General features: G+C 52.5%; 1 protein-coding gene across 1 annotated transcript in view; it reads right to left on the bottom strand.

The window, feature by feature from the left end:
* Nucleotides 1–3950: 3950 nt before the first annotated feature.
* The window catches only part of Angpt4 (angiopoietin 4), a 37065-nt gene continuing 19755 nt past the window's right edge, over nucleotides 3951–21260 (bottom strand). Inside the window, exons 4-9 of the mRNA XM_006985512.3 lie at nucleotides 18993–19231; nucleotides 14958–15073; nucleotides 12580–12681; nucleotides 10046–10212; nucleotides 5925–6055; nucleotides 3951–4797 (exon numbers count right to left, since the gene is read on the bottom strand). Of these exons, the coding sequence (XP_006985574.1) occupies nucleotides 4637–4797; nucleotides 5925–6055; nucleotides 10046–10212; nucleotides 12580–12681; nucleotides 14958–15073; nucleotides 18993–19231 (916 nt within the window). The 3' untranslated portion in view covers nucleotides 3951–4636. The remainder of the gene's footprint in view (nucleotides 4798–5924; nucleotides 6056–10045; nucleotides 10213–12579; nucleotides 12682–14957; nucleotides 15074–18992; nucleotides 19232–21260) is intronic.

Here is a 21260-nt window from a genome sequence, read left to right as displayed (position 1 = left end):
GATAGCTCATTCAGTAAGTAAGGTGCTTGACACACAAGTGTAAGGTACAAGGACCTGAGTTTAGATCTCTAGCAACGCATTAAAAGCTGCACATGATGGTGCATGCCTGTGATCCCAGCATGGGCGAGGCAGAGACTGAAAGGTTCCTGGTGCTAATTGGCCAGTCAGTCTGGGAGCTCTGGGTTCATTGAGAGACCCTGTTTCAAAACACAACATGGACAGCAATTGAGGAAGACGCCTGATGTCAACCTCTGGTCTTCCCAGTAGACACACACATGAAAAGGCACACACACACACACACACATACACACACACACACACACACACACACCAGGTCTCCTTCTTAGAGGTCTCTGAGTTGTTTCTTCTGTAATCGTCTCTGGTCTGTCCTGTGCATTGTCTACGTTTGTGGTGTTTTCTTTATTCACCTCATCATCTTGACTACTTTTAATTTGCTCCTTTGCCGCCTTCCCCTAAGCCTGTTCAGTTCAGTGAGATGGACTGCAGACATCTGTCCATACACTGCTCCATCCCCATCACACAGTCAGGCCCTGGTCCAGGTAGGTCTTCAACCAATCACAGCTGTGCCAGTGAGTGCACCCATGAAGGAATGAGTGAACGCTGATGAACCCACCAGGTCTAGTGCTGCATGTGTCTGAAAAGCTGCTCCACTAGAGAGGCCACTGCTGCTGTGGCCAAGGCAACCGTGCCTGCTTTCCAAAGCATCTTTAAGAGAGAAGCAAAGGCTCACACAGACAGCATGATCCAGTTCCCAGAGAAGGATTCATTCCTGAACCTTCCACAAGGGCTGCCCGTTTTCTCTCTGTCCCCCAAGGGCCACCTTCCCTGTCGCCCTTCGTTGGGTCCCTGATATGAACACCGTGAACTCCAGTACAGAAAACAGCCTTTTCTGACCACACACAGTGCTCACAGGAACAGTGTGTGCTGCTTGCCTGGCTCCGCCAGGACCCATCAGGACTCGCCAGGCACCTGTGAGAAGGACAGGCTGGTCATGTAGGTCTTTCTAGAAAATTCCTTTAGCCCTTGTGATGGGCAGCAGGAACAGCAGTTTAGCATTTTTATGGCAGGTATCTCCATAGAGCTCAAGGAAGGAGGCAGCTCAGGGCTGTGTGTGTGCTGGAGTAAGTGGCTATTCACCTGGACGAAACTCTCTTCCGTCACCACAGGAGTGGAAGGACACCGAGCTGAGGCAAGGAGAGGTGGCAAAGATTTGGTGTAGGAATTCCTAATATCGCTGATCCAGTTCCCAGGAACTGGGGCCTCAGGAGATGCAGCCTGATCCCCAAGTCACCCCTGTCCCTGCGGCTCCTTCAGCAGCAGCAGTGAGTCTGCACTGCCGTCCCCAGGCTGACGGCAGAGGTTGGTGGTGGGTGCTTCGTGGGACACTGAGGCTCACAGAGGACCATGGCTCTTCAGAACCATGTCTGGCATCTCTGGGCAGGACACCTCAGGTCCTCGATTATCTGAGGCAAGCTGGGGCTCACATGACACCTGAAGCAAGCCTTAGGGACAGAGAGGCTGGGGCAGGGGCAGTGGTGGGGAGACAGAGAAGAGGAAGTAGAATTCCTCCTGCCTCCCTGCCTCCTGCAAACAAGACTTGGCTTGGTCCCAGCGGCCCTACCCTGGTCAGATATGTGTAACCTGGCTTTGGTCAGTCAGAATCCGAGACCCGTGCTGGCCAGAGAGGATCTTCCTTGATTGGGATCTCTGGGCCAGAGCAATTTTCTGACTCAAGATGCTGAGCTGGGACATGAACTGAGGCTGCCGGAACCATTGCATCAGAGACCCTGCTAAGAATGCAGTCGACCAGGGGTATGACAAGTTCCAGGTAGAGGCATCACTTGAGTGTGTGGAGCTAGCTGTAACTGAAACTGTCCCGTGTCTGTGAGCGACCCCAACTTCAGGATGCTGTTTTTGTGACCTGGTGAGGAGGAAGGAGGGTGAGGGGGCACTATGGATATTTAGAAGCAGGAGTCCCAAAGGTAAACCGATGGAGGGGCTGCCTCCCGGGACCCACAGTTTTGCTTGCTCTACTTCCCAGCATGCAGTAGCCTAGAAACATCACGGCACAGAGGTAAATGGTGTGGACACAAGAGCAGGATGCTCCCTGCTTGCCAGGACCAGGAGAAGTAGTACACATTGGAAATGGGTGGCCTTCCTCACTCCTTTTTCCTTTCGGGGAACTAACATGTGCATACATGGTGCGTGCGTGCATGCGTGTGTGTGTGTGTGTGTGTGTGTGTGTGTGTGTGTGTGTGTGTGTGTGTAGGCCAGAGGTCAACCTCAGATGTCATCTCTTAGGAGCTATCCTTTCTTTTGGATATTGGTTTTCATTTGGATCTGGTGCTTGCCCATTAGACCAGACTGACTGTCCGGTGAGCCCCAGGGACCCACCTGTCTCTGCCTCCTCAGGGCTGGGATTACAGGAGCAGCCAGCCACTGTGCCATCTTCTCACATGGGTTCTGGGGATTGTGCCCAGTTCTCATGCTGTGCCCACATGGGCACTTCACTGATGAGGCCATCTCTTCAACTCAGGAACTAGCATTCTGCCAGGAGACTAGGACATTGGTACGTGTGGCTTCCTGCCTCCATAGCACAGCTAGAAAGGGGGCATTACTGGGTCCATTTCTCAGGCAGGACAATAAAGGCCATGGGAAGCTGAGCCATTGGCCTAGGGTCTCAGCGCCAATATGACCCCCCTGCCAAACTTTTCCCAGTCTCATACAGTAGACGCTAAATAAAATTCTGCTGGGTAAATGCTGAGTAAGACGATTTGGGCTGTCTGTGCAGCATCCTGTTCCCAGGTCCTTTCCAGTCCAGCAGGAAATGCCCCTGAATGGTTGGACTCCAGGGAGGATGGAGCCATCCCTGCAGGCCTAGCTTGCCTGGGAGACCTCAGGAAGGTGACTCCTGGCTGGTCTGGGTGTCAGGAGATAACAATAGCACTGTGAGGACCATGGAAGGGAACACAGTGACGCACCAGGTAAGAGAGTGACTGTGCCCCCCCCCCCCCATTTTCAGCTAGAGCTTCTTAGAGGTCATGGGGAGAGGTCTTAGGGGAGGTTATGGGGACCCTGTGACTGCGGAGGCCTCACCTTCTCTGGGGACAGAGGGGCAGTGCTGTGTTGAGTGAGGCGGGAAGGATCCCTTGGTACTGGTGTCAGGGCTGATGGTTGCTTGACTGAGCCAGGGTAACTGAGGAACTCTGAAGGCAGCCACTCAGGCAGAGGGCTAGCTTCTTGTGGCAGAAGGATCCCTGGAGGAGATGAACTCCTAGTACCGACAGGATCTCTGTTCTAGAACCTTCTTTAATGGCATGTGTCTATTTTAATGCAAAGTTCCTTCTAGTTGTGTTTTTGAGGCTGTCTGAGGTTGCCCTATGATCCTTGTAGCCAGTAAAGGTGGGGTAGAGCTGGAGGTGGGGGACACATCCCTAGGGATCTTCCTCATGACAGGAGAGGACCAGCTTTTCCAAGGGAATCCATGGCCCTGAGATGGACAAATATAGCTTCATTAAAAAAATGTGGTGTGTGTGTGTGTGTGTGTGTGTGTGTGTGTGTGTGTGTTTCCTGTGTTGTATACGTACATGTGGAAGCCAGAGGTCAGCTCAGATTTTCCCCAGCTACTTCTCCACCTTATTTTTTTCTCTCATTGACTCAGCCAGGTTGGCTGCTCAGCAAGCTCTGGAGATCCACCAGTCTCTGCCTCCCCAGCGCTGATTACAGGTCCTAATGGCCACACCCAGCCTTCTACAGGTGCCGGGAATCTGAACTTTGATCCTCATATTTGCATAGCAAGAATTTTTACCAATGGAACCATCTTCCCAGTCCTCATTTTCAAATAAGCACATTTGGAGAAACCTGCTTCCCCCAGCCCCTTCATGGGTGGCCTCAAGGCTTGGGGACACATGAAAGGCTCTGACAAGTCCTGCAGTTGAGAAAGCCTATTCTTTTTATTTGACCCTCTGTTTCTCTCTCACTTAATCCTACATACTTTAGAGAAGAGCCTTCGTTATTAACTGTAGAACACACTCTAGGGTGCACTGGAGTAAAAAGATCCCTCTCATACTTCTAGAAGCTTCTGAGAGACCTGACTGTCAGCCATTGAAGTCCAGGCGCCCCAGAGCACTGGGAAATAATGGCTAGCCCTGGGGTCATGGGTAGGGGAGTGGGAACAGTGTCTAAGTCTTGGAAAGAGAGTCTGCTGTCATCTCAAGGCTGGGGAGACTTGGAATTGGAGAAGGAGAATAGACTCTCAACCTCCCCTGGAGGAGGGCACCCCCAGCCTGCAAGCTTCTCCCACCTGCTGCAACCCCATCTTCTGAGGTATCAAGTTCAGTCTGCCTCAGGTCATGGCAAGGCGTCCCTGCAGTTGGCAAGAGGAGGAAGAGTGTAGGTACCACAGAGGCCGTGCCTCGAGCACCCAGCATTTCACAACGGATGGACACAGGGAGGCAGGTGACTCTTTGTAATTTGGGGGCAAGGTAAGCTGTCTCTGGTGTCCTAGAATGTCAAGGATGAGCCCTGGGCACTGATTTCTGGGTGGGGCCCAGCTTGCGCAGAGCCGTCTGGGTTGAGAATCCTCCTACGGTATCAGTCTCTGTAGGGCTGTGTGTCAGGCACCCATGGGCCGCAGCATCATGCGTGTGCCATGCAGCGAGTAGCTGGGGCCCCGGAAATAGTGCCAGCGGATGCCATTGATCTTGTGCAAGTGTTGATGGACTGGATAGTAGATGCCGTTGAGGTTGGAGAGGCCACAGGCGTCAAACCACCACCCTAGTGGAAGAAGGAGGACAGAGTTTGGGGGAGGTGGGATGTGGTGGCCTGGATTCTAGGAGGGTAGGGCTGGTGGACTGTCGTCTTGGGGTGCCAGCTTGCTGGGGGCAGTGGGCTGGGTATGGGCAGAGGTGAAGCCAGAGCTTTGGAGGGCAGCAGAGGCTCTGGTCACAGCTCAGGCCCCTCTGTGACTTCCTGCTGTCTCTCCGACACCCCTATCTCCCTGTTTTGTCCTTGACAACCTTCTACCATGCTCTGTCATGTCTTCCCATTGTTCCCTCTAGAGGTCTCTGTGTGTCCTCTGTCTGTGTCATCTTCCTTGTGTGGTTTCTGTCCTTGTGGAACTGTCCTTCCGTGGGGCTCCGTCTCCAGTGTGGTTTGCACACCTCCTGCCCATCTGTTGGGTTTTATTCCTCTCCTTGCTCTGTCTGCCCTCATCTGCACCTCTCTGCCTCTGCCACTTTGTGTCACTGTTGGCCTCCTCTGGCCCTGTTCTCTATGACTTGAGTCTCTTCCATCTGTGTTTCTCCTATCCCATCTCCTTCCCCCGGCCTTTGCTCCTGCCAGAGCACTGCCTGACACAGAGGTGTGGAATGGACCTGCCTTTCCTGCCTCTGCTCTCCCCGATGCTGTTTCCACCTAGCCTGGGGAGTAGGGGAATCCTCAGACAATTGATAGACATTATGCTTTTCTGGAGCTACTCTTTGGTGTCTCCCAGCTGGTCTCTAAGGAAATCTAGGGGTGTCTCTATAGGAGGTACAACCCCATGGGGACTCCAGTGACCTGGAAGAGGGAGGTTTGTCTGGAGCGTCACCAGGAACATCTGCCTCCAGACATCATTTGGACACACCCACTTCTAGACATCATCTGGACACACCCACCTCCAGATGTCATCTGGACATACCCTCCTCCACCTCCAGATGTCATCTAAACACACCCACCTCCAGACATCTGAACACACCCACCTCCAGACATCATCTGGACACACCCACCTCCAGACATCATCTGGACATATCCTCCTCCACCTCCAGACGTCATCTAAGCACACCCACCTCCAGACATCTGGACACACCCACCTCCAGACATCATCTGGACACACCCACCTCCAGACATCTGGACTCACCCACCTCCAGACATCATTTGAGCACATTTGCACATGCAGTTATCATTGTCCATGTCGCTGGTGCTGAACTTGGTGCCGCGTGGAGCCAGGCTGTTCTTGAGCCCCGTTGAGCTGCTGCTTGCGTTCACAGAGAGGCTGGAAGCCCAGGAGAGGGGTTAGGGTAAGAAAGGGGTGCAGAGTCAGGTTGGTGCTCCCTAAAGGGCTTTGTTCTGGCAACGTTTCCTTCCTGATGTTTTTGCAGGGGAAACAGCCTGCTCTGATGCCCAGGCCATCCATTGTCCCTCCTGGTGACCCTCCTCACTTCCCTGGGGTCACAGCACTCACTGCTGCTGGCTCTTTCTCATTTGCTGAATTTGGGTCCTAGAGAGCTCTGAGTGGGAGGCACAGAATAAGGACAGCAGCCAGCAGTCTTTTGAGCCTCTCGGCTCCGGGCTAGGCATTGTTACAATGTCTTGAGAGGGCTAACTCATTTCCATTTACACCTCATAATACCTTTTTCTACATGAGGATGTGGGGATGCGAGAGCCAAAGGAAGCTGCTCAGTCCTCAGAGTCAGTAACTGTCAGAGCTCTGGTCCAGTCTGGAGTGGCTTGGTATGGGCAGGCTTGCATCCTTTGCCTGCCAGCTGACGGCCCTGTAACTTCAGTGCATTGCAGCCGCTCTATTCCACACCTCTGCCTGAAAGCCTTCCCTGGACACACCAGCCCCCAATGGATCAACACTCAGAAAACCCCCAGCTAGGGAACAGAGGGCTTCTAATTCCTTGCCGGACTCTGTATCCCTGGTGACTATGTCCAAGCCTACAGGGTGATAACGGCTGTGGGATGGGGGTAGGGCTGAGTGCCTGCATTCAAACCCCAGCATGGTCGGCTGGTCACTGCCTGGCTTTGGGAAAGCATCTTCACCCCACTGAGGCTTCGTGTCTTCACTTATTCAAATGGTGCCAAGAGACTTACTGTGACTTTGTTCACCTTGTGATTTAGTGACATCAGCAGGCTGGGGGGGGGGGGGCTTTGTGAGAGCCCTACACATTCGGGACTAGGGATTCAGTCCTTGGGACAGGTGAGCCTGGCTGAAAAATCTTGCCTGAGCAGCTGAGTCAGGGGTTGACTTGGGAGCCACTAAGATGCTTCCATTGTAGAGGGAAGCAGATGGCCGGGACAGCCAGGGTAGGACCTCACAGCCAGCCCTGCGGGCCCAAGGAAGCATGGGGCCTCTATATGGCTGGCTCAGTCCATGCCTCTCACCCAGAAGCTCTATCTGTCTGTGGCAAGGCAGGGCATTCATGACCAGCCACGAAGGCCCAAGTGTGCCCTTACATGTCCTTACATGTGCTGCTCTAGTCCTGCAGACCCGTGTTGCATAGAGGTGAGACCATCTAGGGTCTCCAGGGTGGGGACTCACAGGCTGCCCACCCACTTACAGGCTCTGGCTTCTTCCTCTGGCCATTAAACTCAGTCATGTCCCTTTTCTTTCTGGGACCCAGAACGGGAGTCAGTGATTCTCTGGGGGCCTCAGGGCCCAGGAAACCTCACTTTGATCATGTATGCCTGAAGAAACCCAGATACTTGAATCTCTTGTGAATTCCCAAGTGAGAGCATGAAGTGTGTCCCACCATGTTCAGAGGGTTCCTGTCACTGCATCTGACAAACAAGGGCGCCTCCTGCCTGTCGCTGCTAGCCCCTTCATCCCCTCCTCTGGGCTTTTCTGTGGGTCCTCCTGCCTTAGCTGCTGACCTGGAGTTGGGACCCAGTACAAGCTGTCATCCGTTGTCATCCCCCCCCCCCCCCCCGCCCCCCCTCCTCCTTCGGCAGTTTCCAGGCCTTCCAGTGGTTTCCATGGCACCCATGCCCTCCTCCAAGCCAGTCTTTCTGGCTTTTCCTTTATAAGTGGACACTTTATGGCCCCAGAAGCCCTAGGGAACATCTTATTCAGGTTTAGATGTATAATCCAGTTGGATGTATGTGTGTGCATGTGTAGATGTGTGTGTGTGTGTGTGTGTGTGTGTGTGTGTGTGTGTGTGTGTGTGTATACAAGTGTACATATATGTTTGTGTGCATACGGAGGCCAGAGGACAATCTCGGGTGTTCTTCCTCAGGCACTTTTAAAAAAAATTTGGAGACATGGTATTTATTTCATTGGCCCAGTGAGCTCCAGTGAGCCTCCTGATTCCACTTCTCCAGCACTCGGGGTATAAGCATGTGCCTCCATGCCTGGTTTTAAAGTTTTGGGTTCTGGGATTGAACTTGGATCATTATGCTGGAAAGGCATGGACTTTATTGACTGATATATCTTTCCATCCCTTTCTGCCATTTTTGAGGACACTTAACTTTCTGGGATTCCCCTCCAAAACAGAAGCCTCGCTCCTCCCAGGAGACGTCTTTGATTGTCCTGATACAGCCCCTGGGTATTGACCCTGGCAGCTACTGCCTCTCTGGAGGAAGTGGGTTGCCTGTGAACATGTCTACCCCATACCACACTATTACCACACTGGGATATGAGCAGCTTTGAGGAGGTGGGTCCAGGCCAGAGTCTTTCCCAAGTGACCAGGGCACTCCTGACATAGGGCGAGTTTCAATACCCTGTCATTAGGGCCCTGCAGCCTATTAAGTACATGCTGCTCTTTGAGGCAGGACAGAGCGGGTAGCAGGGAGCTCTCCATGGTTCAGAGACAAAGCCAGAGGTGTATGAAAGACCACTCTGCATGCAAGAGCTTAGGGAAGGCAGAGACCTGAGCACAACTTGGTGTGGTGGAACACAAACCTCGTAGACGGTTAGACAGATGTTGGGGTGGTGTAGTTCGGCCTTTGAATCTAGCATTTAAAGATCTCCAACATTTATCCAACACTCACCAAATGCTAGGTGCCTTACCATAGGTTAGGAGGATCAGGGCATCCACTCGGCAAATGAAAGGGTAGAGGGATTTGCTCAGGGTCACTCAGAAAGGGGTGCAGGTGGGACATGGCCTTTCCTTTAAGGGTCATTGGCATCAGTAGGCACCAGCAGGGTGTGTCAAGTTCTCCCTGATCAGCTCGGAGGATCTGGAGCTCCCGGCTCAGCCCTGCACAGCTCTAGGGATGCCCCCTCCAGCTCTGCCTCCTGCACCTCAAGCATCAGGGTGGGCGGAAGGTCCACTCCGCTGGAGGAAGCTGGGACATGTCATAAGAAAAGAGAGGTATGGGGAGGGATGCCAGGGGAGTCCCTAGGTATAAATTTATAGGGAGAGAGTCATTTGGAAATTCCCTGGGGTTGGGGGGGGGAGAAAGAGCTTCCTCAGCTTTCCGGAAGTTGTCTGCAGTTGTAGAGGGGACAGATGTCAGGGGGCATCTTTACAGCCCCATGGGTGAGTCCGTGAGCTCATTCTGGCCTGATTCAAAGAGAGCCAAGACACTGGCTTAATTTGAAGATCAGTGGTGTCTCAGAGGGGTGACATCAGAGAGTGGAGACAGTGGGTTTGACAACAGGGAGAGAACTAAGTTCAAATCCAGGATCCATCTAACTCGTCATTTTAGATAAAAGGCTCCATTTCCTTATCACTAAACCATGTATAGTAATGACTGTCTCATAAGATTGAGAAGAGAATTACACTGTATCCAGAACATCGCAGGTACCTGGGAAATGCTTCTTTTCCTTACCACACACCATAAACCCGGCAGAGGAAGGGGCGGCAACCTTGATGGCTTGACCATAGCCTCACTCCCAACACTGCTGAAGGGCACAGAGGACGCTGACCTCGCTGTGCCCCAGTTTTGTTCAGCGCTGCAAATGGCAGTGTTGGGGGAGGGCTCTCCTTTCTCCCTGCGCGGGGACTTCCGCACCTTACCACAGGGCCCAGGACAAACTGGGAAGTCAGCCCCGACTCCTGCTGTCTGTAAATGGGGTGACTAACCTTGGAAGATCCCTTCTTGCTCTAGGCACGGTGGCGTCAGTGACAGTCTCTTCACCCCACCCAGTGGCCGAGATGTGCTGAGTGCTAAGCAGCCACCTCCAGGTCCCGTGACGTGCACCCAAATGGGGCCCAGATGGTGGAAGTAGGAGACGCCCAGGGAATGACCCTGGGTGAAGACTCTGCAGCCACTTGCCTTGGGACCCCAAACCACCCACAAGCCTGGGCCCCAAGCCCACCTGTACCGCTGCCTCTCATTGCCCAGCTGGAAGTGCTCATACTGGATGGAGGTCTGGCGGCCTTCCCAGTCCTGCAGCTCCACACGCAGCACACAGGCCGTCCTGCTGGTGAGGTGGTGCACAGCCTCGTTGCCCAGCCAATGTTCTCTAGCCACATTACCAAAACCCTGTGGGGGAGGAGAAGGAAGGGTGGCTGTGTGCTGAAGAGGGATGGGGGTGGGTGGGGGCGTCTGTGGCTGAGGAGCTGGGCCAGCCCAGGCTCCATGGCCACTTATCCAAGGTCAGTGCCTGATGAGCAAGTTCGTAAGAACAGTGTGCACAGGCCTGGGGAAGGGGCGCCCTCCCAGAGACCAAAGATAAAGTGTTTGTAAAATTCAAACCCGCTAAAAATAACTGAAATCGCATTCCTCCCAAGTCAGAAACACTCAGAACTCATTTGTGGTGATGGAGATTGGAATAGCAGGGGAATGGCTCAGCCGGGCAGAGCAATTGCTGGGCAGGCTTGAGGTGAAGGCTTGAGGTGGAATCCCCGACACCATGCACAAAGCAGAGACAAGAGGACCACAGAGGCTTGCTGGCCACCAGCCTAGCTCCAGGCTAGTAGGAGACCCTGACTCAAGGGAGTAAGAAAGGGGGTCCCAGAGCAGGACACCTGACACCCTCCACTGGAAGCGTGACTGGAAGCACAAACCCACACGTGTGTGTGTGTGTGTGTGTGTGTGTGTGTGTGTGTGTGTGTGTGTGTGTGTGTGTATGGCACAAGTAAACTCACACCCACAGACAATAAAATAAACATAAGAAAGAAACAGCCACTACCTTTGGGGACACACCTAGGGAGAGGGGGCCCCGGGGGCTTTCCAGGAAGTTGGGTATTTAGGTGTGAACGGCAGTCACATGGGTGAGCCTGTGGGGGGATTCACAGAGCTTTCTGCTTTATAGTTGCGGACTCAGCTGCTTGCAAGTTAAGCCTCAGCAGGAAGGAAGCGGCTGAGCGGCTGAGCCAGCTGCAGGGCAGGAGTGGCAGGAGCACATTTTCCCAGAGGCAGGAGAGAGGCCCAATAGTTTCAGCAACAGAGAAATGCAAGGCCATAAGTCCTCAGAGTGTCTTTGTGACCCAAGCTCCAAGGTAGCAAGAAACGGATGACCTTGGCAGAGAAATTTCTCAGGACCAAGGACAGGGGCACACAGAGTCTGCTGTTGCCTTGATCTGCTGGCTGCTTAACGCTTTTAAGTCTTTATCTGGAAGATGGCTGGTGGACACCGATTGCTTGTGAATATCTTTTTCTATTTCTTTTACTTTTGAAAACTTTAAGGGCTTTTAAGTCAGCTTGCCAAAAATCCCGTGTTCAAAATTTAACTGAAAACGTAAAATTGGAAGGCAGCTAAGCACTCACTGCCATCCTATACAATACACGTGTTCCTAGAGGCAGCAGCCCCACCTTGGAGAATTACCCCTATAATCCTAGTGTTGTGAAGGTGGAGACAGGAGGATCAGAAGTTGAAGGTCATCTTCAACTACAAGGAGACTTTGAGGTCAACTTGAAATACCGGAAATCCAGAAGATGAGGAGGAAGAAGAGAAATTTGTCTTGTAGATGTGTTACAGATGTGTACAAAGAAGAGGAACTTCATAGAGCCTTTAATTCTAGTACTCAGGAAGCAGAGGCAGGTGTGTTTTAGGCCAGCCTGGTCTACATAGTGAATTCCAGGACAGCCAGTACTATAGAGAAAGAGACCCTATGTAAAAAAAAGAAAAGGGGAAGAGGAGGAGGAAGAGGAGGAGGAGGAGAAGGAGGAGGAGGAGAAGAAGGAGGAGGAGGAGAAGAAAAGTTCATTAAAGTCATTAGTCAGAGATGATGGGGAGTTATCTTTTCCCATTTCATTCTTTGCATTATTCTTTCATGTATGTGTGTGTGCATGGAGCATGTGCTGTGTGTGCATATGCGCACGTGTGCGTGCGTGCGTGCGTGTGTGTGTGTGTGTGTGTGTGTGTGTGTGTGTGTGTGTGTGTAGTGCAGAGGTCAATCCCAAGGGTCACTCCTCAGGAGTTGTCCTCCTTGTTTTTGAGATAGGATCTCTCGCTGGCCTGGAGCTCGCTGATTCACTAGGTTGGTTAGTCTTTGAGCTCCAGGGATCTGTCTGTCTGTCTCCAGATCTGGAATCACAGGTTTGTGCTATGCTTCCCAGCTTTCTTATATAGGCTCTGGGGATCAAACTTAGGTCCTGTGTTCACCCAGGAAGCATTTCACTACTGTGCTACCTCCCAAGTCCCTCCTGGGAGTTGTTAAAAAGCTTTACCAATATGCATGTGTTACTTTTGCAAATATTAAAACAAAAATAAAGTTTAATTTTTAGGACACATGTGAGACATGTCAAAAGATGGCTCAATTTGAGGTCGGGGTCTGGAAAAGCAAGTGAGCCTGGCTTTAGATGAGCTGGGCTTTTGCCCTGGGGAGAGGTAAGGGCAAGCCAGTCCCCACCCACAGCACCCCCTTCACAGGCTCTGGGCTGGGAGCCCCCAGAACAGCACATTACCTCTTTGTATTCCTCCCAAGTCCTCTGGAAACTCATGCTTCCATCCTGCCTGCGCTGGATGAGAGTCCAACCACCTCCATCAGTCTCCATGTCACAGAACACCTGGTAGGGGACACACAGCACAGCTGGAAGCTCTTGAAGTGCCATAAGCCAGTCTAAATGTAACTTGACTGAACTCTGCCCTTCTCCAGCAACAGTGAGCCTGAGGTCAAGAGCATCAGGAAAATCCAGACTCAGACTCCCCGCTCACTTCGATTATCTTTCAAGGAGGCAGGTGAGAGGCAGAAGAAGGGCACCCTCTAAGAACCTCCTCCTCGTTTGTGAAGTGGGGATGTTAATACTGTGAACTCTTTATGCCCCAGTTTTCCTCTGCAAATGATGGAAAACATTCCGAATAGAGGCACACACACACACACACACACACACACACACACACACACGAGGTGCTTCTGATTTGTTAGTACTGCAGGGGTGCAGCCAGGGTCAAAGTTCATGTTAGACACCTGACAGGAACAACTTGTGGGAGGAAGGACTTATTTTGCTCATGGCTTAAGAGTGTTTTTGGGACACAATTGCTCGGCATTCTTTCTTGGGACAAAACATGGTGGTGAGAGCATGTGTGCGTGCGTGCGTGCGTGCGTGCGTGCGTGCGTGCGTGTGTGTGTGTGTGTGTGTGTGTGTGTGTGTGTGTATGTGTGTGTGTTGCTTTGACTCATGGTAGATAGGAAGCAGAGAGTGAAGAAGGACTGTTTCTACTGACCCACTTTTTCTAAGAAGGCTCTATTGTCTATACTTTTCAGAACCTTCCAGAATAGCACCACTAGCCAAAAACCAAGTACTTGGCTCATGACCTCATAGTAAGCAGAGGGAATTGGATGCAGTGTAGACGCAGGACTCGCTATTCCTATGGGCAGACTGGATTAATGTCTTCTGAGCACCTACGCACTAACCTCTGTTCAAGGCAGGGGTTGTATGTGTGAACAGATGAAAGGTCCTTTCTTTCAGAGGGTTTGCAGCCTAGCTCAGCTTAATCTTTCAGCCTGGATTTGCTCACACATTCTTCCAAATGGTTCAGTACATGTTCGTCAGACAATGAACATGGGTATGTTGCCTGGTCCCGCACTAAATGCATTATTGGTAAATCGGAGATAGATAAATCACAGGGCTGGCTGGCTTTGGGGGAGGCTTTGATAGGGCAAGCTGACTACTGGGAGTAATGACTGCTTGGGTAGCTATAAGGAGGTAGTCACTGGAGACTCCTGGAAAGCTTCCTGGAGGAGGTGGCCCACAGAGGGAGGGAAGGGAAGGCAGCTGTTGTGGTGAGTGCAGAGGGTTCAGGGAAGCCCAAAGTGGTGCAGCTAAGAGAGACCAAAGACACAGAGATCTGTGTTCAGAACTCGTGCCTCCCAGGCCACCTCCTGTCTCTCCACCAGTGGCTCCAAATTCCAGCCATTCACATCTGCCCACATTCCACCACAGCTGAACTTACTCAACTTCCCAGGACACATTTACTTTCGAAGTGCTCACACCCAGAGGGTAAAAGCCCATTGGAAAGGAAGCCTTATCAGTATTGTAAAGGGAAAGCCAGAGACACTCGCCTTATCCAGATGCCTGTAAATACCAGGAAAGCAAGCGTGTTCTGAAGAACTGGCTAGACTGGCCAGGGCAAGATCCTTGGCTTGATCTCTTTGTGTGGAAAGGGGAGTGTGGCAGCTTATGCAGAAACACAAAAGTCAATCTGGGGTCAAACAAGGCTACTGCCCCCAACGCATGCAGAAAAGTCAGACTGGAACTTTCCCTAAAGGATCGCTTCTATTCTCTCTGGCCTGCCCCAAACCTCGCTCCTGGCATCTGTACTTCCCCTGACCCCCTATCGCGGGGGGGGGGGGGGGCGGATGGACAGACAGACAGATGACTGTCAAGCTCAGGGCACCCTTGGAGCCTCTCACTGGATGGCACCCCCTCCCCCTACCATTAGCCCATCACCAGCTTCACAGACCTAACTCCTGCTTCTCCTGGACTGTGCGAACAGAATAACCTGCTTGGGCAAAGACAAACAGGAGTGCCCAGGGCCATCTGTGACATGAGCGGCCGGCTGTCTTTACCAACAAAGAACAGTTTCCTGAGACTTGGCTTAGAAACCTGGTTCTGGTGAAGTTGGTGACAGGGTATATGTCTAGGTGCCAGCTTTGTGAACTTCTGCTTCATCCCTTCCTCAGAAACCTGCCTGGTGTGAGTTTCCAGAAACAGGGCTCCTGCCTTCTCTAAGCTCTCAGATGGGGAATAAAGCCTAGCATTGATGTCATGCGGTGAGAGGGTCTGTCAGAGAAGCTCTCAGCTCAGCACCATGTCAAAGACCCTGTCCAGGAGCGCCTAACCTTGAGAGGCCTTGTCATGTTGGCCACACGGATGGTGTAGACGCCGCTGGTGTTGGCTCCGGAGCGCTTGATCTCTGCACAGTCCTGGAGCAGCTGCTTAGGTATCTTTAAGGAGACTGCAGCGGAACAAAGCAAACGTCAGCTGTAACACAGGCATGGCAGTGCCCACCCGGGAGGCCAGCACTGGGTAGCAGAGGTGGGAGCGTCTGAATTTGAGACCTACCTGGATCATAACATCTTGTTTCAAAATAAAGGAAGGAAGGAAGGAGGGAAAGAAGGGGAGGAGGAAGAGAGGGAGAGACTGAAAGAGGGAGAGAGGAGAAAACATCAGCTGGAAGTGAGTGGAGAGAAAAAGAGAGAGAGAGAGAGAGAGAGAGAGAGAGAGAGAGAGAGAGAGAGCGCAAGCAGACCAGGCTGGCACACCTGCCTGCTCTGTGCATATTCTGACTGGGGAGGGATGGGGACAGAGAGATGAAGAAGGTCTCTTCCAGGAGGGGAGGGTGAGCTGTGACCATCCAGGCAAGGTGGGGGTGGGTATCTGTGCAGAGGGAGCAGCATGTTATCAATATCCCCGGGTAGGAGCAGCTCTCTGCAGGGGATGCGGTGAAGGGAGGCTCATCGGTGTCCACCCTGAGATTAGAGGCACTGGCACAGACAGGGTGAGGAGAGGAAGAACAGCAGGAAGCCTGGCCTTCTGCAGATTCAGCAGCTTCAAATGCCAGCCAGAGAGACCTGACTCAGGGCTCCGACAGAGTGCTTTGCCCGAGTGGATCGGGCTGGAGCAGGGGATGCCCAAGCTGCCAAGCTCCAGCACATGGAGAGGGCAGGTGACACCTGCCTCTCACTGAGGCACTTCCCATGCCCCAGGGCAGGAAACTGAAGCACAGTATGAGGACTGACTTAAGGGCTCCCAGCCTCCCCTTCCTGGAGTGCCTTTGGGAGGGAGCTGGGCTTTCCTATGGCTCACCGACAGGCTGGATCTCCTGCAGCCCTGGTTAGAGACCACTCATCCTGCTCTTTCTGGAAGTTGATGGCTGGCCTTCAAGGGCCCATGTATATTCCCTAAGCAAAGTGTTCTTGAGAGCTATTAATTTAATGACTGTAATCTACCATGACCCTCTGGGTATACAGGGAGTTAAAAGTCATCTGTCTATCTCATTTAGGCTTGGGATGAGATTCGACTAGAACCCAATCTCTCTGAGAGGCAGGGACCTAAGGATAGAGCTGAAGTTGTGGAGGGATGGTTATCAATACAAATAAAAAGACAGGATGCTACCAGGGGCGGGACTTCCTGTTTGGGCCTTGTACCTGGATGGTGGCTCCCAGATACTGTTGTTGAAAGACACATTTGAAGGAGGCTTTTCCATATCACAAATGAAATGTCTAGAATGTTTTCTGAGCAGGGGTCTCCAGTACCAACATGTCAGCAGCCCCTAGATCCCCACAGCCCATAGGGATGGGGGGGCAGACAAATACAGGGGAGGTAATGGTTTAGACACAAGCAGGGACAGGCCATGCTGTACCTATCAAATCAGGGCAGAGCTGGGAGTTGGCCTCCGGTTTCTAGCTACTCTCCGAGGCTCTGTCCACAGCCCATTTCCTCAGTGAACAGGAGCAACAATAACAGCCCAATAAAAGTGCTTTTGCCTGGGACTGTCGTGTTGGAGGGTTTCCTAGGAGCCAGGGTCTGTTGCGAGCATCTTGGGGTCCAGAAAAAAATGATTCAGGGGACGGCATAAAAATAAAACAGGACTGATACAGCCATGAAACAGTTTGATGGAATGTGTGCCTGGGTGCTAACCCTGTCCAGTTCCACTCCCTCCTGGCCCTGGGCACCACACAGAGCCCCTGTCAGTGTGGCCTTCATTGTGTTCCCTGCACAGAAGGGCTGGAGGCTTCTGTCCTACCGTGCAGGTGAGCGGTCACATGACCAAAGAGGTGAGGGAAGCAGCCAGGCTTGAACCCTGCTCTCTCCACTGGCTGGTCCTTCCCTGCTGTGGGATGTTCTGTATGGCAAATGTGTTGCTCTGATTGGTCAATAAATAAAACAATGATTGGCCCGTGGCTAGGCAGGAAGTATAGGCGGGACTAACAGAGAGGAGAAAAGAAAGAACAGGAAGGCAGAAGGAGTCACTGCCAGTCGCCGCCAGGACAAGCAGCATGTGAAGATGCTGGTAAGCCATGAGCCACATGGCAAGGCATAGATTTATGGAAATGGATTAATTTAAGCTATAAAAACAGTTAGCAAGAAGCCTGCCATGGCCATACAGTTTGTAAGCAATATAAGTCTCTGTGTTACTTGGTTGGATCTGAGCGGCTGTGGGACTGACGGGTGACAAAGATTTGTCCTGACTGTGGGCCAAGCAGGAAAACTCTAGCTACACTTCCCCTCTCTATCCTTCCCTGGGCTTGGGTGTCAGAGCTGAGTACAGGGAGATGGGCAAATGGATTGCTGATGAATGCTGCTTTCACACGGGCAAGGATGTGTCCCTGTCTTCACGGTGTGCCTCTGACTCCCTGAGACAGCTGGGCTTCCCCCTTCTTCTCCCCAGGTACCACTGACTGGGAGAAAGCTCTGCAGATCTAGGACACTGGCTTTCCACCAGGCTTCAGCATGCCCTGACTCATCCTTTGCTCAGCTCCCCTTCACCATCTCCCATGGGTTCTCCATCTGTCCAGAGGGCAAAAAGGAACTCCGGAAAGTCTTTTCCTGGTGACAGTCAGGGACAGGTGTTTGGACAGCGAGTGATGAGTGCTTGACACAATCTCCCACTGGGCTCCGGGAACAGACATTCAGCCACAGTGGGAGGCGGTAGAGTTGTGGACCCGCAGAGAAAGGCACCAGCCCAGGCCCTGTCCCTGACTGCAAGAAACCATGGGGCTCATTCTGGTTGTCTTGCTGCCAGGGCTGTACAGAACCCCCATAATGGCTCCTGGTCACTTCTGGGTTAGAAGGCATCTACCTCTCCTATTCATGGCTTCCGTGGCCTGCTGGACTTAGGGAGAAGTCATGGCCAGATCCTCTGCTCCAGTTTCCTATCAGGCTGGGACCCCTTCACATGCTTAAAGCTGGGGACCTTACTGAAGGCCCAGCTCCTCCAAGGTGGTTGCAGATTGTCCCACAGCAGGAGCCCTTTGTCATCTCCCCTGCCAAGCCAGTATCCACTCCGTACTAGTCTGTGCTTTCTAAAAGAAGTCCCACCTCACTTCGCTCCTCTTGTGCTGCTGCTGGCCCTAGGCTGAAGTGCCCTCTTCCCAGCTCAGCCCCTTAGCCTTCTGAGCTGTGGAAGCTGTAGGTGAACAGCTAAGAGTGCCTGGGATACAGTGGGCCCTCAGTGAAGACGCATTTCCTCCTCCTTCCCACTGAGACCTGCCAAGCAGTGGGAAAGTTTTCAGGAGACAGAGACCACAGCAGCTGTGTGCTGCTGGGTTCCTGCCACCCAAGCCCTGCCTGGCACACAGTGGGTGCTCAATAAATGCTTGTTGACTGATGGAACCGGGCATGCCAAAGAGGGCTGTAGAGCAAGGAAGGCATGTCTCTCCTTTCGATGGCAGTCTGGGGATGCCATATTTCTTCCCACTTCCATATAGCTCTCTAAGTCCAGGAGCAGGAGCATTACGGGGAGCAAATTCTTGGGACTCATTGTGTCATTTCCTCCATTTTATGGGGAAACTGAGGCTCAGGGAGGAATGTAGCAAGCCAAGCAAGAGGAGCTGGATGGTTGGGTATAGTGACACATGGCTTTAATCTGACACTTGAAAGGCAGGGGCAGGTAGATCTTTGAGGCCAGCCCAGTCTACGTAAGAAGTTCCAAGCCAGAGCTATCAGATAAGACCCTGTTTCAAAGAAAAAAAAAAAAAAAGAGCTGGGACACAGACTAGTCAGTGTAGGCTGCAGTTGTCTGGGCTGTTATCTCATCTCTGTTCAGCAGATGGGGAAACTGAGGCCAGGAGTGAAACAGGAGCATGGCTAAGGTCTCTTCCCTCCCCTCTGTGGCTCTCCACCCCCGCCCAAGCATACTCCCCCCTGCTCACCAGGGTGCTGGTCCTGGGCTACAATGCGAACCAGGCGCTGTACCAACTCCACCAGCTGTTGCTGCTGCTGCTGCAGGGAGCTGGAATTGCTGCTGAGGGCCTGCAGATTCTGCTTCAGGTTGGTCAGGGCTCCAGTCTGGTGGCCCAGGAGGCTCTGCAGTTGCTCCCTCTTGTCTTGGAGGCTGTTCATCTGGGCCTGGTGCTGGGCTTCCAAAGCCTGCAGCCTGCTCTCCAGTGCCCTGCCAGGTGGGACACACAGGGGTGAGCCCAGGCTCTCTACCCCCAGTGCTCACCCCATCCCCAGCTTCCATTGGGGCTGAGTATGACAGCTCCACACACTGTGTAGAGACTCAGAGATGCTCAGCGTGTGACTCTGCCACAGGGTCACACAGCCTGGTAGTCTGTGTCCACTGTAGCTCAGATCGAGGCGGGGGGGGGGGGAGTGGGGGGGCAGGCTGTGGAGTCACATGAATAGGAGTGAGTAGAGAAATGAGGTCAGCAGGGTGGGACCCAGCAACAAGCAAGTAGTCACAAGCAAAGCCCGGAAGCTGTGTCTATGACTGGTGTGCCTCCCCTCAAAGGAGCCAGTCTCTAGGGAGTGTGAGCATGATACTGCTCATATGTGAGAAATGGAGGCATAGGAGATGCCCAACGGCCAGGACTGGTGGGTCCGTTCTGTTCTGGGGCTCCCAGGATTGCGCTACAGCCACGGAGAGGATGGAGGTGGAGGATGGAGGTACTGGTGAGGCGCGAGGAAGAGGAGGTGGGGACTAACATGGCAGGGCAGAGCCTCTGGTGGAACCCCAAGTGTGGGAGACAAAAAAGAGAGGAAGAAGAAAGGAATGCATGGCAGTATGGAGGTGCTGGGGACAGACGGACAGGGTGTGGAAAGACACTAAGAGCCTCCGTGTGGATGTCTGGAAGGAATGAGACAGACACCCTGAGTATGACAACTGTACACACCACAGAGGCTCAGAGGTGCTCAGTAGCTCAAATCAAGGAAGGCTGAGAGGCTGTGGAGTCACACAGGCCTGAGGAGAGGAACAAGGCTGGGCTCCGATAGAACAGGTACGTGTGACTGGCTTGCACTGCTGGCGTTTCTATATTTGTTCACCTGGTACTAGGGGTGGAACCCAGGCCCTGGGTCATATTGGGTGAATATTCCACTTCTGAGCTGAGCGGCCACTTGTTTTTATATCACGTGGGTCTATTAGCACAATAAGCACAAGGCATATCTTCGTATAAAAAGCAAAGACACATTTAAGAAAAGGAACCTTTCCACTCAGCTCTCCTTCTTTAGGAGTTTTCTACTGTCTGTGGGAGATGAGAGTACTGGTGTACCACTGGGTAGATCAGTAAAGCGCTGGACATGACCTTGATGTCCACTGACATCTGAGGAACTCTGGGAAGTTGGAGAACGGAACAAGGTGTACATCATTCAACTGCAGAAGCAGGTTATGGGCCCCAGGTGTCAGATTTCCTGCCTTGTCTCTGCTCCAGGGTAAAGACTGTTTTTGTCTGTGTAAGTTCAGGTGTCTCCAGTGCATGCTTGCACAGAGCACCAGACTGACAATGAGGACAGATGCTGGGAACCGCTTTGTCTAGGAAGGGCATGTGGACGAATCAGGTCAGGCTTGTGCACTTACAGTGATGGAAGCCAGGGAAAGTTCACACTGTGGATTGTAAGGTGTGAAAATTGTATCTTAATAAAGCACTGAAAATTTAAAACAGAGAGAGATGGGTGTGGTGGGACAAGCCTCATGCCAGTCCCTGAGGCTGAGGCAGGAGGATAGTAAGTCTGAAGCAACTGGGTTACATAGTGAAAATCCGGCTGAAGCAAAACAAACTGATGAAACAGAAACAAAAACTCCAAACAAGGACAGTGTGTGTGTGTGTGGGGGGGGGGACGACGACGACGATGACAGGGGATATTGAGGGTTGACTCAGAGGTAGAGAGCTTACTTAGCATGTGCAAGGAACTGGGTTCGATCACCAGTACCACACAAAGAAGCAAAGTGGGGCAGAAAAAAAAATCCAAGGAAAATGCACAGTCTCTGTTGACGCCAAATGCTGGGGGCCAGGCCTGGGCTAGCCTGCTCTAGCATCACCAGCACTTGTTTGGGTTCTAAGCCCAGTTCTGATCCTCACCTAGCCCTAACCTCACCCCAGCCTTGTCCCTAGTCCTAGGTCCATACCACAGTGGTCCTTCACCCCAGTGCAAATCCAGGCCCCGGTCCCATGCCGACACTGGCCGGCTCCAGCTTCTCG

Source organism: Peromyscus maniculatus, chromosome 4 (assembly GCF_049852395.1).
Source record: "Peromyscus maniculatus bairdii isolate BWxNUB_F1_BW_parent chromosome 4, HU_Pman_BW_mat_3.1, whole genome shotgun sequence".
Classification (NCBI taxonomy): domain Eukaryota; kingdom Metazoa; phylum Chordata; class Mammalia; order Rodentia; family Cricetidae; genus Peromyscus; species Peromyscus maniculatus.
Note: the sequence above shows the minus strand (reverse complement) of the source record. Positions and strands in the feature narration are given on the sequence as shown.